This window comes from Oncorhynchus clarkii, chromosome 17 (assembly GCF_045791955.1).
Source record: "Oncorhynchus clarkii lewisi isolate Uvic-CL-2024 chromosome 17, UVic_Ocla_1.0, whole genome shotgun sequence".
NCBI lineage: Eukaryota > Metazoa > Chordata > Actinopteri > Salmoniformes > Salmonidae > Oncorhynchus > Oncorhynchus clarkii.
The window spans coordinates 42904098-42919832 of record NC_092163.1 but is presented as its reverse complement, the minus strand read 5'-3'; the positions used below and the strand labels follow the sequence as shown (position 1 = coordinate 42919832).

Here is a 15735-nt window from a genome sequence, read left to right as displayed (position 1 = left end):
AGAAGGGTCTGTAGTGACACATCAACCACTGCAATGCCTTAGACCACTGCACCACTTGGGAGGCCATACACATTGTTTCTAGTTGAGGTTAGTTACAAGTCAAGTGTCCTGGCTTCGCATCACTTCAAAAGATTGACAAGTGACTGAAGTGACCGCCTGGGAGCTGTGTGGGTGAGAGCAGGGCAGATCAGCTCAATCAGACCACGCAACTGAAAGATGTCAATTCTTTCAATGAGAGGATTGCATTGAATATTCTGTATGCATGCTTATGATTGGACAAAACAGATGAAAAGGAGTTTCATGTCAAATAAAAGTGTCCATTAGTCTCACTTGGAAGTCTCGTCTCATCACATTTTCGTTGACTAAAATTAAAAGTAATTTGTAATAATTATTGTTTTTTCCCCCCAAGGCATCACGCCTCGTTATCGTCATAGTTTTAGTCTGGAAAAATAGGTTGTTGACAAGTACTTCTCGTCATAGTTATTGTTGACGAAATTAACACAGACACCGACCCCCACACCACCAATACCGACACAACACACAGATAATAACACACCCTGACATACAAAACACACACACAACACACACACACACACACACACACACACACACACACACACACACACACACACACACACACACACACACACACACACACACACACACACACACACACACACACACACACACACACACACACACACACACACACACACCGTTTGACGCAATTCTCAATCATGTCGCTGGACATGAGCTTCATGCGGTTCTCCAGGTGTTTGGCGAACTCCTCCTCGGGCCAGTGTAGGTCCCTGATGAAGGTCTGTAGGGCCTCCAGCTTCCAGAACAGGTCCTCCGACGTCCCAGAGCCATTGCTGCACAGCCACGGTACACCCAAACACACACAGGTCAGAAACCAAAGGTCACAGAAGATAGAGGGGTCAGGGGGGTGTAGAGGAGGATGCTGGTCATCCACATCTCAACAGGTCCTTTATTCTGACCACACACCGGCCGACTGTTTCAGAGTTGTTTCCCTCATACTAACTTCAATTATAAATAACATATCATCACTTTAGACAGAGCCAGTGTATGGGAAGAATAAGACGACAGGGTTGAAAATAACATTTCAATAACCATGCTGTAGCACCTGGTTATTAATAGCCTTTTAGGTGTGGAGTGGGTTCATGCAGGATAGTCACTGCAGATATCGCACACACTGACTTGTGTCTGTAATACAACACAGGGGAGTGGAGAGGTGAGGGAGGGCGTGTCCTGAAACATGGCTATCATTGTGTGTTCAAACGTAGGTTTAATTTATCTCTATTGAACTTGGATTTGTTTGGAGTATACATGATCAATCACAGAAAATAAAACTCCAAAAGAGCAGCCCACTCTCTCACCCCCCATGTCCTCAGGCTGGTGATACTGGGTGGGTATCCTATTGTACAGTAGCTATTAAACACACCATGCAGTCCTGTCTGAAGGTGCTGCCATCCTGGGTAGAGCTGACTGGGATAGAGGGATGCAGGAAAAGAAGAAGGAGGAGAAGAGGAAAGGAGGACAGGAGAGGGGGCAGATCTCTACTGCGTTGGATGCCAGCTGCACTGAAGTGGTGGTTGCTTCAGAGCATTGAGCGAACAATCCACCCACCCAGTTACCACCGGGTAGAATCTCTACCCACTTACCCACCCCAATCATAGAAATAAAACCACTAGAACAGAAATACCCATTGACTAGAATGGGGATGTCCATTCTTGTGATTCAATTTCTATGAGCCCACCCTTTGACCACCTGGCCCCGCCCACCCTATCCCACTGGACAGTCATGTGAGCCAGGACCAGCAGTATTCATACAGAGTGCTGATGTGATGTTCAACTGTACCTTCCATAAGCAATCACTGGTAGAGTCAACTTTTCATGAGCACTACGGACTAACCACTGCATTCTTTACAGCTAGTGAAAACTGTAGGAGAGAGGCGGAGAGATACACATTGGACAGAAAATTCCAGATTATCATAATGTCCACTGTCACAATAAATTTCAGTGCAACAAGCCCAAAACCTCCAGTGAAACATGGTTTGGATCTGTATCTCTATACCTCACAGCTCAACTGCATGCATGTTGAGAGGAAATGAGAGCTTGTCAAATAGCCACTCATTTCAAGAACAAACAAGTCTAAACTTTAAACAAGCCTAAACTACTGTCCCGTAATCCCCTTGCAGTGCTCTTGGCATGAACATGATAGGATCGGTGAAGACTGTTTACCCCAGATTTGATTTGAGGAACGGAATGGTATCTGTAATGCGTCTGTAATGTGTGTGGTGTGCACTAGCCTATGTAGTTGAGAAACAAAGCTATCTTCCCTCACATAATGCCTAAGCAGGTCATTGGCAAAGACATTTTGAAATCTAAATCAATATTTTAATTTGGCCTTCTATTGTCAATGACCTGCGACAAGGGGATCTAGGGGACATCTTCATACCAAGGCAACACGTTGCTGATGCACATAAATCTAAGGTGAACTAGTTGAATACACACTCAGGGTCATAGATAGCAGCCATCCATGTCGGGGTGGAAAAACTAGGCATTGTTGGAAGGTTAACTGATAGTCCTGCTACTGGCGGCAGATTTGGTACTTTGGGAATTTGGAGGTTGACATTTGGTATTTGGAGATTCACATTGGGCAGATTACTTGTCAAACTCCTGCAGAAGAGACAGACAAAAAGAACAAAATAAATCCAGAACAGTGGTAATGTAGATGCTGCTGCAGTTCAAAGCCATGTGAAACTGTGCAGTAAAAGTAATCAAATCCAGAACACAAGAGGAAAAGTCACACAAAGAAACGGAGCATCTTCAGACATAATATGTAAAAGTAACACATAGACAAGAGCAACAGTTACAGAAGCAGTTTTTTTTCTGAAGCACACACAAAAAGAGGACCTACTACATTCAGAATAAGCGGTGGATTGTATGCATATATATATATATATATATAAAAGGAGCAGTAAGGCAAAACAGCAAAGTTATCCAAAAGACCTATTGTCTATAAATATGTATTTTCCTTTGAGGTTTACAGCTTTGTAAAAGAGCTTCATTTAAAAAGAAAGCAACGCAAATGTAAATGGCATGACAAATCAATAAGTATTGGTTGTAAAGTGAAAAAGAGAAAATTAGCAACACAAAATACACTGGAGAGCTTCTATCCCTAGTGACATTTCAAAGCACACACTATGAGGGTTAGTCCACAAAACAAAAGGATGGAAATATTGGAGATTGACTTCAACTAAACTACATGCGACCTAGTCTGGGATGAGGGTCCCGAATGTGGCACAGTATTGCCTGCTGCATTTTTGCAAGTTAACCGCACAATATCCGCGAAAGCTTGAAGCTTCCAATCACAAAACAAATCTTTTTTTTAAATAATACCGTACGAGTCATAGCTACCATCATATTCAGGTTTAATTTGTTTCTGGAGTTCAAAAAACTAATTTCCCGAGACCTATGTCTCCTAATAAACGTTTTATGAATGCCTTTTGGGATAGGTTTTCCTTATCAGAAAATACACTCCTTATCTATTACTCTCCTCAAACTGTTCTGGCGGAGGAGTTTTCTGAGGCAGTCAATAAGGAGTGAACAACATGACTGCTCTCCTAAATATAGTAGTCTTGTAGGAGTGTCTCTCTCCTGGCCTCTCCTAGACTAGACAGTTAGTGTGAGGAAGGACGGCCCCTTACTTTACAGGCACCCAGGACTCTCCCTCAAAGCCCCTGGTGATAGACTGAGCGATGGAGGACTCCATCAGGTCTACATATCTAACCACCAGGGGAGCATAGAGGTCCTGCAGGTGTTTGTGGAATTTCCCATTGCACAGGTGATCTAGAAGCAGAAGAAGAGAGAGAATAGAGAGATTATAACTACATATATATTGTTATATGGTTAGATTGTTATTATTGCTATTAACACTACAGAGGGGAAGTTATCTAGGCAGAAGAGAGAGAGAGAGAGAGAGAGAGAGAGAGAGAGGGAGCGAGAGAGAGCGAGAACACCGTATTGATGTTATAGCATAAACCTCTCAGAGGCGCAGGACAAGCCGTGTGGGTGTGCCACAGTACAGTGTGTGTTTTATTGTTTTACTATACTCGGCCTTGTCTCAGGATGGTATATCCGTGGTTGAAGATATCCTAGTGGTGTGGGGGCTGTGCTTTGGCAAAGTGGGTGGGGTTATATTCCTACCTGTTTGGCCGTGTCCGGGGGTATCGTTGGACGGGGCCACAGTGTCTCGCGACCTCTCGTCTCAGTCTCCAGTATTTATGCTGCAATAGTTTATGTGTCGGGGGGCTAGGGTCAGTGTTTTAAATCTGGAGTATTTCTCCTGTCTTATCCGGTGTCTTGTGGGAATTTAAGTATGCTCTCTCTAATTCTCTCTCTCACTCTTTCTTTTTTTCTTTCTTTCTTTCTTTCTTTCTTTCTTTCTTTCTTTCTTTCTTTCTTTCTTTCTTTCTTTTGCTCCCTCTCTCTCGCTCTCTCTGAGGACCTGAGCCCTGGGACCTGGGACCATGCCTCAGGATTACCTGGCCTGATGACTCCTTGCTGTCCCCAGCCCACCTGGATGTGGATTAAGGCAGTCCCCCGCACCTCTCTGATTCAGAGGGGTTGGTTTAAATGCAGAATACACATTTCAGTTGAATGCATGCAACTGACTAGGTATCCCCCTTTCCCTATCCTACGCCTATCTATGTTTCCTGGGGGGGGGGTGACTTTTGAATGGGTGATTAAGCCCTTTCACATTCCAAGTCCAACTTGTTCCTTAATGTTTATTGGATGGAGAAAGCCATTGGTGTATATAGAAGAGAAACATGAAACATACAGTCAGTGCGGAGGAAGTCGTTGAGCAGCTGGAAGAGAGGGAAGCTGTCCCAGCTCTCAGGAGACTGGATTTCCAGAGCAGCGTCCATGTCCACGGCGTACATAGCCAGGAAGGTCTCTGCGTGCTCCGTCATCAGGTCAGACCACCAGGCAAAGGCCTAGACACACACAGATACCACGGACAGGACAGGGACAGAACCAAGGAGGGGGTGAACGGTGAACACAAGCCCCAGTGTGAGGATGTGGGGTAGAGCAGGCAGGACAGGGAGGGAGCAGAGCAGACTTGGGAGGATCACACACATACTGGAGCTAATCAGAGCTCTAACAAACCCACGCCAGCATAGCACTGTGGACTGATATATCATGTGTAGGTAGGTGGACCATTAAATGTAGTGATTGTATGCAGTTAACTGCAGCAATGGTTGTCTGTAGCCTTGCAAACCCATGTGTTCTCCAAGAATGAGTAAAACCAATCCACAGCTCTTTCTGGTGAAGACTAAAGGGGTTGGGGCTAATTGAAACCTCCCACCAATGTGAGAACAATTTTACAATACATTTATACACAAAGCCAATAATAGCATAATAATATCATGAAGCTGATCCATTCTGTTCTATTCATTGATCAGATATCTCTAGATTGAGGGAGGGTCACAGCCGGGGGAGGGGGGTGCCTTTTCTCATGCAGACTGAGGTGGATAAGTCCCTACATGCTCACCAGGACCAGGAAGGACCTCGCGTTTCCACCATTCACATCATTGCCATACCAACAGAACACTCCTCATTAGATGTGAATGTGACACGGGTCATGTCCATGCACTGCTCTCAGCCATATAACAGGAAGTAGGCACACCGACCGCAGACTGCAGCACATAGCTTCTCTACTAGCTACAGGGTTTCCAGAGGGACAATTTCTGGATAAACCAGTGTTCTTGATATTGTTTTCCCAGATATTTTGGGACTACTAGTTAGAGTAAACACTGGTACTTAGTGGGCCAGAAAGAGGTATTTTCCATGTCTATTTCCATTGACCTTTCTGCTTCTATCGATGTTGCTGCTGTGCTTGCAGTCTGGGCTTGGGTTATCTGCTCATTGTTGGAAAAACTTGACAGGACGAATAATCATTCCTGTTATGCTGCATGCTTTTATTCCATTTCGAATCGATACCCCTGGAAAAAGATCTGCCATATAGCCAGCACAGCGCAGGGGGACGGCACTGCAGTCAGGTCCTCACTTACCTGTCTGACCACTTACATGCCCACCCCCTGCCCGACTACTACAGTACAGGCAGAAGACCAAGCTGTGCTCCATCATCATCATCATCACTATCATCATCATACACAGGGCAGGGGAGAGTGTGGACTCAGGGAGAGGTGTGGGTGGGGATGGGGGGTGGGGGTGGGGGGGGGGGTGGACAGGTAAACTGGATGCTCCATCCTATGTTGGGGGAAAGGAACACAGGCAAGGCCCAGGTCTCTACAAGCATGCCCAAGCTCGGTGCTCCGTCTCAGCCAGAGAAGTTACAGGCTCCAGTGCTGCAGCAGGCACCATCATTCACAACAGTCCCAATACAACAAGCCCAAAAGAGCGGTCCTGGACTGTACCAACAAGTCAGAGAAATGGGGGCAGGGCATCTACTGGACATGCACAAACCATTAGAGGGTTAGAGGGGGGATAGGTGTTCTCATTCAACTTCACCACATACCTCTTTGCCCTGCAGGGAGCGAACATCACCGATCATACAGACAGTGAAAACACAGGGAGGATAGTCACATTAATGTATCTACAGCATCAAGCATTTCTTTAAAGGATTACTGAGTGGAGGAACAATTCTTAGACGGAAAGAGGGAAAGCAGAGAGATGGAAGAGGAGAAGCCGGAAGGAGGAGGAATGTTCTAAATGTTCAAAGAGAGTGGACCGCGATTTGAAACCCGAACTTAAAGCTGGATGGAGGAAGGAGAGGATAGACACATTTATGTTCATGGTGGAGTTTGGGGATTCAATCAAACCCTAAAAGAACCACAAAGAGTATACTGTGGCATATCTCACTTCAACATGCTGCTAGAGAGAAGAAGACTAGTCCCTATGGCCCCATGGACATGCTCTATGATCAAAGTGATGTTGTGCAGCCTATAGTATGCCGGTGCGTTACAGTCAGCATGTTAGCTGATGTCTCTGAACCAACACACAACAGCCACCCTCTCTAGTGGATTTCCCTCAGCCTTATAACACTAAGGGCAGCCTCTGTGCAGGCCAACATGCGATAGATAGGGAGAGGAGGTTGGTGATGGGTCTGAGGAGAAAGAGAAATAATTATACTGTACCGATTGATCTCCAGAACTTGTGACTGCAGCCTGTCAAGCATATGTCAGAGAGATAGAATACATCTGCTTATCCGCATTCATCTTATTGATCCCATAGGATCACCTGTAGATCTTCTATACATGCTCATCATGCTTTTACATTCATTTTGTTATACTTTTAGGCAAATACAGAGGAAAAGGGAAACCTATTTAGTGATGTTTCTAGTTCATGTTCCAGCTTCTCAGCTAAAGTAACACTGAATGAGCATGCTTCACCTACTGTACAGTATGACTAGGAGCACCTAGCCTACATTAGAGCTACCTGTTATGTTCTGTACTCTACTGTACACAATAAGCTGAAATCAAATCAGGCATTACCATCTTTCAAGGTAACCAATGTTTTATGTAGCATTGCACCACTGGGGTTATGAATTTTGAGTCAGTGGAGAAGGGAACGGCACACTTCTCCACTCTCCCACTTTAAAATGCCTCCTTATTGCACTGGTACAATGTTAACATCCATTATTCATCTCCCATTAAGGATTTCCACCTGTGTATTAAATCTTTGATGACATTTTTTATTAGATTTTTTTTTTTTAAGTTACCCATGCACAAAGACAGCGCTACACATGAACAGGTGTCAGGAAGGAATAGGCTAGCTCCCTCCGCCGTGCCCAGGTGTCGGAGGGGGTAAAGAAGTGAGATAGATAAAAAGAGGGATGAGAGGAGGAGAAGAGGAGGAGTTACCCACTCACCTCCGCATGATGCTCCTGGTTCTGCTGAAGGACCTCTATGACTAGCTCGGCCAGGCGAATAGTGTCCTCGAGTTTTTTGGCGGGCGTGACTAACCGGCCTACGTTCTCTGGAGCAGAAGGATTAGGGGTAAGGAAGGGGTTAGTTAGGCAGAGAGAGGGGTAGCTAACAGTTCCCATCTGTATGGATAACCCCAGAAATTGTTGAAACGAAAAACGTAAGTGCTTATGCTGTGTCATATGGTTTCTAAAGCATGCACGCAATATAAACTGGCACTGGGGCATTGTCGGTAGACAGTCAATGTGAGGAGATATCGGCCAAAACAGTCAGGTAGAATCGACTGACTAAACCTATCCCATGGAGAAACCAAAATCTTTGTTATACTCATCATGCAAAATACTCTTGTGCTCTTAATGCTTTTGCTGCCTGGGATTATTGATGTTGAGTTTGTAACAAATATCGTTTGTAAGATCTACGGTGCACCTGGACACTGTCTTTTAATATATCATCTGCTGACATAGAATTCGTTAGGACAGTTTAATGTGGTGAAATGAGGTCGTCAGAACATTAACGATAATGTGTCAAAATGAGCAAAACATCAGAACATTCAATTGGACGGCTCAAATTAATTTGAAATAATGAGGACATAGAACTGTACATAGAACTGTACAGAGATAATATTGGTCAATTCATCATACCACATGTATCATAAACTCAGCAAAAAAAGAAACGTCCTCTCACTGTCAACTGCGTTTATTTTCAGCAAACTTAACATGTGTAAATATTTTCATGAACATAACAAGATTCAACAACTGAGGCATAAACTGAACAAGTTCCACAGACATGTGACTAACAGACATGGAATAATATGTCAAAGGGTGGTCATCTGGTGTGGCCACCAGCTGCATTAAGTACTGCAGTGCATCTCCTCCTCATGGACTGCACCAGATTTGCCAGTTCTTGCTGTGAGATGTTACCCCACTCTTCCAACAAGGCACCCTGCAAATTCCCGGATATTTCCCTCCAATCCAACACGTCCCAGACGTGCTCAATGGGATTGAGATCCGAGCTCTTTGCTGGCCATGGCTGGCCAACACTGACATTCCTGTCTTGCAGGAAATCACGCATAGAACGAGCAGTTTGGCTGGTGGCATTGTCATGCTGGAGGGCCATGTCAGGATGAGCCTGCAGGAAGGGTACCACATGAGGGAGGAGGATGTCTTCCCTGTAACGCACAGCGTTGAGATTGCCTGCAATGACAACAAGCTCAGTACGATGATGCTGTGACACACTGCCCCAAACCATGACGGACCCTCCAAATCGATCCTGCTCCAGAGTACAGGCCTCGGTGTAACGTTCATTCTTTCAATGATAAACGCTAATCCGACCATCCCCCCTGGTGAGACAAAACCGCAACTCGTCAGTGAAGAGCACTTTTTGCCAGTCCTGTCTGGTCCAGCAACGGTGGGTTTGTGCCCATATGCGACGTTGTTGCCGGTGATGTCTGGTGAGGATCTGCCTTACAACAGGCCTACAAGTTCTCATTCCAGCCTCTCTCAACCTATTGCGGACAGTCTGAGCACTGATGGAGGGATTGTGCGTTCCTGGTGTAACTCAGGCAGTTGTTGTTGCCATCCTGTACCTGTCCCGCAGGTGTGATGTTCGGATGTACCGATCTTGTGCAGATGTTGTTATACGTGGTCTGCCACTGCGAGGACAATCAGCTGTCCGTCTTGTCTCCCTGTAGTGCTTTCTTTGGCGTCTCACAATACGGATATTGCAATTTATTGCCTTGGCCACATATGCAGTCCTCATGCCTCCTTGCAGCATGCCTAAGGCACGTTCACGCAGATGAGCAGGGACCCTGGGCATCTTTCTGTTGGTGTTTTTCAGAGTCAGTAGAAAGACCTCTTTAGTGTCCTAGGTTTTCATAACTATAACCTTAATTGCCTACCGTCTGTAAGCTGTTAGTGTCTTAACGACCATTCCACAGGTGCATGTTCATTCATTGCTTATGGTTCATTGAACAAGCATGGGAAATAGTGTTTAAACCCTTCACAATTAAGATCTGAAGTTATTTGATTTGATTTTTACGAATGATCTTTGAAAGACATGGTCCTGAAAAAGGGACATTTCTCTTTTTGCTGAGTTTATTTGTCTAAATTTTGAAAAGTTAAGTTCTATTGTGCCTATTTATTCTCATAATTTTTTTGTCGTGTCATACACTATGGTTTGTTGTGTGATTATGTACTAACTGTTCTACTCTGTAGCCAACTAGCCATGCATTCTAAAAGGACCCTGAACCCCACAGCAAAGTTAAAAGGGGGTCATGCAGTGCCAGGGAAATGGCAGAAGACTCCTTGCAGAGCCTTTATGTTGGTCCTTAGAAGTATAATGAGCAGAATGATAATGTAGTGATTGTCATTGTCAAATGTATCATACTTCATCCATATCCAATGTGTTCAGTTGTTTTGAAATATGTCATGTTATCAGAGAATGGACTCATAATTTTGCATACAATCTTCCAGATTCTATGTTCTGTGACAATGAAGTAATAATGCAAAATTTGCCTCAGTGTGTATTTGAATACTGATAGCCAGATATACTGAGGTAAACTCATATTGCATTATTTCTCTCAACACATTGGAGATGCTACCTTGTTATGTGTATTTGTGAGAGATTGTTTTTCTTGATCAGTTTCAGATTTATTTACATTTATTCAATGTATCATATCATGAAAAACGATGGAAAATAATTTCATGAATTGAAACAGGCACCTCTGTATTCAATTCATGAATTGAATTAAAATACATTTCCCTGAAAATGACTGTTCTAAAGTAACACAATCTCTGCACAAATAATAGTTTGCTAAATGTTGGCATGCCAAGATATGAGGGGGAATTTGAGAGGGTTTATGTGTGTGTTAAAATGTGTGTGGTTACATAAATATATATATATATACACACAGTGCCTTCAGAAAACATTCAGACCCCTTGACTTTTTCCAAATGTTGTTATGTTACAGCCATCTTCTAAAATGGAATAAATACAAAAATCCTCAGCAATCTACCCACAATACCCCATAGCGACAAAGTGAAAATTGGTTTTGAGAAATTATTGCAAATGTATTAAAAATAAAAAACAGAAATACCTTATTTACATACATATTCAGACCCTTTGCTATGAGACTCAAAACTGAGCTCAGGTGCATCCAGTTTCCATTGATCACTCTTGAGATTTTTCAAGTCCAGCTGTGGTAAATGAAATTGATTGGACATGATTTGGAAAGGTACACAGCAATCTATAAAAGGTCCCACAGTTGACAGTGCATGTTACAGCAAAAACCAAGCAATGAGGTTAAAGGAATTGTCCGTAGAGCTCAGAGACAGGTTTGTGTCGAGGCACAGATCTGGGGAAGGATACCAAAACATTTATGTAGCATTGAAGGTCCCCAAGAACACAGTGCCCTCCATCATTCTTAAATGGAAGAAGTTTGGAACCACCAAGTCTCTTCCTAGAGCTGGCCGCCCGGGCAAACGGAGCAATCAGGGAGAAGGGCTTTGGTCAGGGAGGTGACCAAGAACCCTATGGCCACTCTGAAAGAACTCTAGAGATCCGCTGTGGAGATGGGAAAACCTTCCAGAAGGATAACCATCTCTGCAGCACTCCACCAATCAAGCCCAAGTTTCTCTGGTCTGATGAAACCAGGATTAAACTCTTCGACCTAATTGCCAAGCGTCATGTCTGGAGGAAACCTGGCACCATCCCTACGGTGAAGCATGGTGGTGGCAACATCATGCTGCGGGGATGTTTTTCAGCGGTCAGGATCGAGGGAAAGATGAACGGAGTAAAGTACAGAGATCCTTGTCGAAAACTCCAGGGCGCTCAGGACCTCAGACTGGGGCGAAGGTTCACCTTCCAAGAGGACCACAACCCTAAGCACACAGCCAAGACAATGCAGGAGTGGCTTCAGGACAAGTCTCTGAATGTCCTGAGTGGCCCAGCCAGAGCCCGGAGTTGAACCCGATCAGCAACGCTCCCCATCCAACCTGACAGAGCTTGAGAGGATCTGCAGAGAAGAATGGGAGAAACTTCCCAAATACAGGTGTGCCAAGCTTGTAGCATCATACCCAAGAAGACTCAAGGCTGTAGTCACTGCCAAAGGTGCTTCAACAAAGTACGGAGTAAAAATGTGCAAAAAAATTCCAAAAAACTGTTTTACTTTGTCATTATAGGGTATTGTGTGTTGATTGATGACAAGAAAACACAATTTAATCAATTATAGAATAAGGCTGTAACGTAACAAAATGTGAAGTCAGGTGGTCTGAATACCTTCCGAAGGCACTAATATATATATATATTTACAGTTGAAGTCGGAAGTTTACATACACCTTAGCCAAATACATTTATACTCAGTTGTTCACAATTCCAGACATTTAATCCTAGTAAAAACTCAATGTCTTAGGTCAGTTAGGATCACCACTTTATTTTAAGAATATGAAATGTCAGAATAATAGTAGAGAGAATTATTTATTTCAGCTTTTACTTCTATCATCACATTCCCAGTGGGTCAGAAGTTTACATATACTCAATTAGTATTTGGTAGCATTGCCTTTAAATTGTTTAACTTGGGTCAATCATTTCGGGTAGCCTTCCACAAGCGTCCCACAATAAGTTGGGTGAATTTTGGCCCATTCCCCCTGACAGAGCTGGTGTAACTGAGTCAGGTTTGTAGGCCTCCTTGCTCGCACATGGTTTTCAGTTCTTCCCACACATTTTCTATAAGATTGAGGTCAGGGCTTTGTGATGGCCACTCCAGTACCTTGACTTTGTTGTCCTTAAGCCATTTTGCCACAAATTTGGAAGTATGCTTGGGGTCATTGTCCAGTTGGAAGACCCATTTGTGACCAAGCTTCAACTTCCTGACTGATGTCTTGATGTTGCTTTAATATATCCACATAATTTTCCCGCCTCATGATGCCATCTATTTTGTGAAGTGCACCAGTCCTTCCTGCAGCAAAGCACCCCCACAACATGATGCTGCCACCCCCGCACTTCAAGGTTGGGAGGGTGTTCTTCAGCTTGCAAGCATACCCCTTTTTCCTCCAAACATAACGATGGTCATTATGGCCAAACAGTTCTATTTTTCTTTCATCAGACCAGAGGACATTTCTCCAAAAAGTACAATCTCTGTCCCCATGTGCAGATGCAAACCGTAGTCTGGCTTTTTTATGGAGGTGGCTTCTTTCTTGCTGAGCAGCCTTTCAGGTTATGTCAATATAGGACTCGTTTTACTGTGGATATAGATACTTTTGTACCTGTTTCCTCCAGCATCTTCACAAGGTCCTTTGCTGTTGTTCTGTGATTGATTTACACTTTTTGCAACAAAGTACGTTCGACTCTAGGCGACAGAATGTGTCTCCTTCCTGAGCGGTATGATGGCGGCGTGGTCCCATGGTGCTTATATTTCCGTACTATTGTTTGTACAGATGAACGTGGTACCTTCAGGCATTTGGAAATTGCTCCCAGGGATGAATCAGACTTGTGGAGGTCTAATTTTTTTCTGAGGTCTTGGCTGATTCCTTTTGACTTTCCCATGATGTCAAGCAAAGAGGCACTGAGTTTGAAGGGAGGCCTTGAAATACATCCACAGGTACACCTCCAATTGACTCAAATTATGTCAATTAGCCTATCAGAAGCTTCTAAAGCTGTGACATCATTTTCTGTAATTTTCCATGCTGTTTGAAAGCACAGTCAACTTAGTTCATGTAAACTTCTGACCCACTGGAATTGTGATACAGTGAATAATCTGTCTGTAAACAATTGTTGGAAAAATTACTTGTGTGATGCACAATGTAGATGTCCTAACCGACTTGCCAAAACTATAGTTTGTTAACAAGAAATTTGTGGAGTGGTTGAAAAACAAGTTTTAATGACTCCAACCTAAGTGTATGTAAACTTCTGACTTTATCTCTGTGTGTGTGTGTGTGTGTGTGTGTGTGTGTGTGTGTGTGTGTTTAGGGTAGGTGTATATTGGGGCTAAGCTAAAAGTCAAACAGGGCTTCACCTGGATCATTTGGATCCGGCTTTTTATCTTTCTCAACTTGAAACAGAGAGAGAGAAGGAGAGAAAAGAAAGAGAAAAGAGGAGATATTTAGGATTATATAACACACTACGGTTAATATTTTATGTTCCAAAAGAGAGTGACAAGATTTGACTCTTTACACTTCTCCATCTGACCCTTGACCTTTAGAGAGAACACCGGGAACTCTGCAGGAGTGTGTTAGGTAGTTGACAGATGTATCATTGACAAAACTCCACAGACATACACGTAGGTACAGACACGCTGAAACGTTGAGACATCATCCTAAGTAGAAGTCAAAAGTAAAGAAGCAACAACAACAGGATGTAGTTAACAGTAACAGACAGACACAGCTTTAGACTGTCGTGAACTTAGACGTAAGACAAACAACAGCTGCACCAACCAAAGACAGGACACATTGACCGGTGGTGGGTTGAGTTGAGCTGAGTTAAAATACATATTATAAGAACTCTGTGTGCGTACACCCAATCCTTTCTGTCCTCCTGGTATCGTAGCTCTGCCTGCAGCTGCTGCTCTGCTCTACTGCCTCCCTCTCTGGGTTTCTCTGTTTCTGGCAGTGACATAGCACCATACCTGTCTGTCCCAGCGCACAGCGTGGCGTGGTGAGCCCACACTCACTGACACATGACCAGACGACTGAAGGAGATAACACAGAGCAAAGTAAAAAATGCATTCAAGTCACATGGGTGGGCATGGGCATATGTCCAACCAAAAGAAAGAAGCTTACAGACCAGACCGACAGATCATTCATGTTGGTCACAGACAGATGGGAGACTGTAGGTCCCTGATAGTAGGACCACTACAGTGCTGCTGCAGTGTCTCCCCAGACAGACCTCCACAGACCAGACTGGCTCTCTCTCTCCCCACTCGCTCTCGGCAGACATGAGCGACGGATAAAAAAAAGCACAGAGGAGGAAGGAGGAGTGGACATAGCTGAGAGGAGGGTGGGAGGGGGTGATGTGGTGAAAGAAAGTTGAAAGAGGGAGGGAGGAGAGACAGGGGGAGGATGAGGTAGGTACTCACGGATGGTTAAATCCATCACTTGTGACGCCAAGCAGAAGACAGGGTGCTCAAACATTTCCCTCTTTCTCCCTACAAAAGAGGAGGATTTGGGGCATGCAAGAGGCTGGGGTCAGAGGTTAGGGTGAGAGGTTATAGGTCAGAGGAGATGGCAAGGCAGAGAACTGTCCTGGGTTGTGTTCATTAGGGCACACTGTAGAAAAAATGTTTTGTAACAGAAAACAGTCCAGGTAGTACTCCACTGTTTAAGTCTGTTTTGTTTCATTTTGTGGCCTAACGAACACAATCATGGTGAGTATTGACTTGGGTTGGGGCTGCGGATGACTGGGTTCAATAACTAGTGTTTTACCACTATTTTCTTAAATTTGGACCAACAGCATCACAAGGATAGGGAAAATAGGTCTACTTGGTATATCTTCCAGATAGTAAGCGATAAACACCTTAGTATCTTTGGAACCCTGGGTATGTATTTTTAGTTATTGACCACACACACACACGTTCTGGATCAATCTGATGACATGCATGTCAAAGCAAACACTGCATGTGACTTTGTAGGGAAACCAAAATGGTGTTTTGCAAGTAATAATAGAGTACTGTATATCTAATTGAAGGTGAAATGGTGATATGTAGTGGCTAGTTCATACCTGTAAAGGCAAACCTTTCCATAATGTATTGTAGCACATGCAGGTAACAGATGC

The 15735-nt window shown here is 43.9% G+C and overlaps 1 protein-coding gene across 2 annotated transcripts in view; it reads right to left on the bottom strand.

The window, feature by feature from the left end:
• LOC139370879 (calcium-dependent secretion activator 1-like) overlaps positions 1 to 15735 on the bottom strand; it is a 149508-nt gene that overhangs the window by 7767 nt on the left and 126006 nt on the right. The window contains exons 17-23 of one of the 2 annotated variants that reach the window (XM_071110733.1): positions 13982 to 14017; positions 7918 to 8024; positions 7184 to 7213; positions 4864 to 5020; positions 3731 to 3872; positions 2535 to 2699; positions 717 to 872 (exon numbers count right to left, since the gene is read on the bottom strand). In XM_071110733.1, coding sequence (XP_070966834.1) covers positions 717 to 872; positions 2535 to 2699; positions 3731 to 3872; positions 4864 to 5020; positions 7184 to 7213; positions 7918 to 8024; positions 13982 to 14017 — 793 coding nt within the window. The remainder of the gene's footprint in view (positions 1 to 716; positions 873 to 2534; positions 2700 to 3730; positions 3873 to 4863; positions 5021 to 7183; positions 7214 to 7917; positions 8025 to 13981; positions 14018 to 15735) is intronic. The other variant, XM_071110734.1, reaches the window with a different exon arrangement.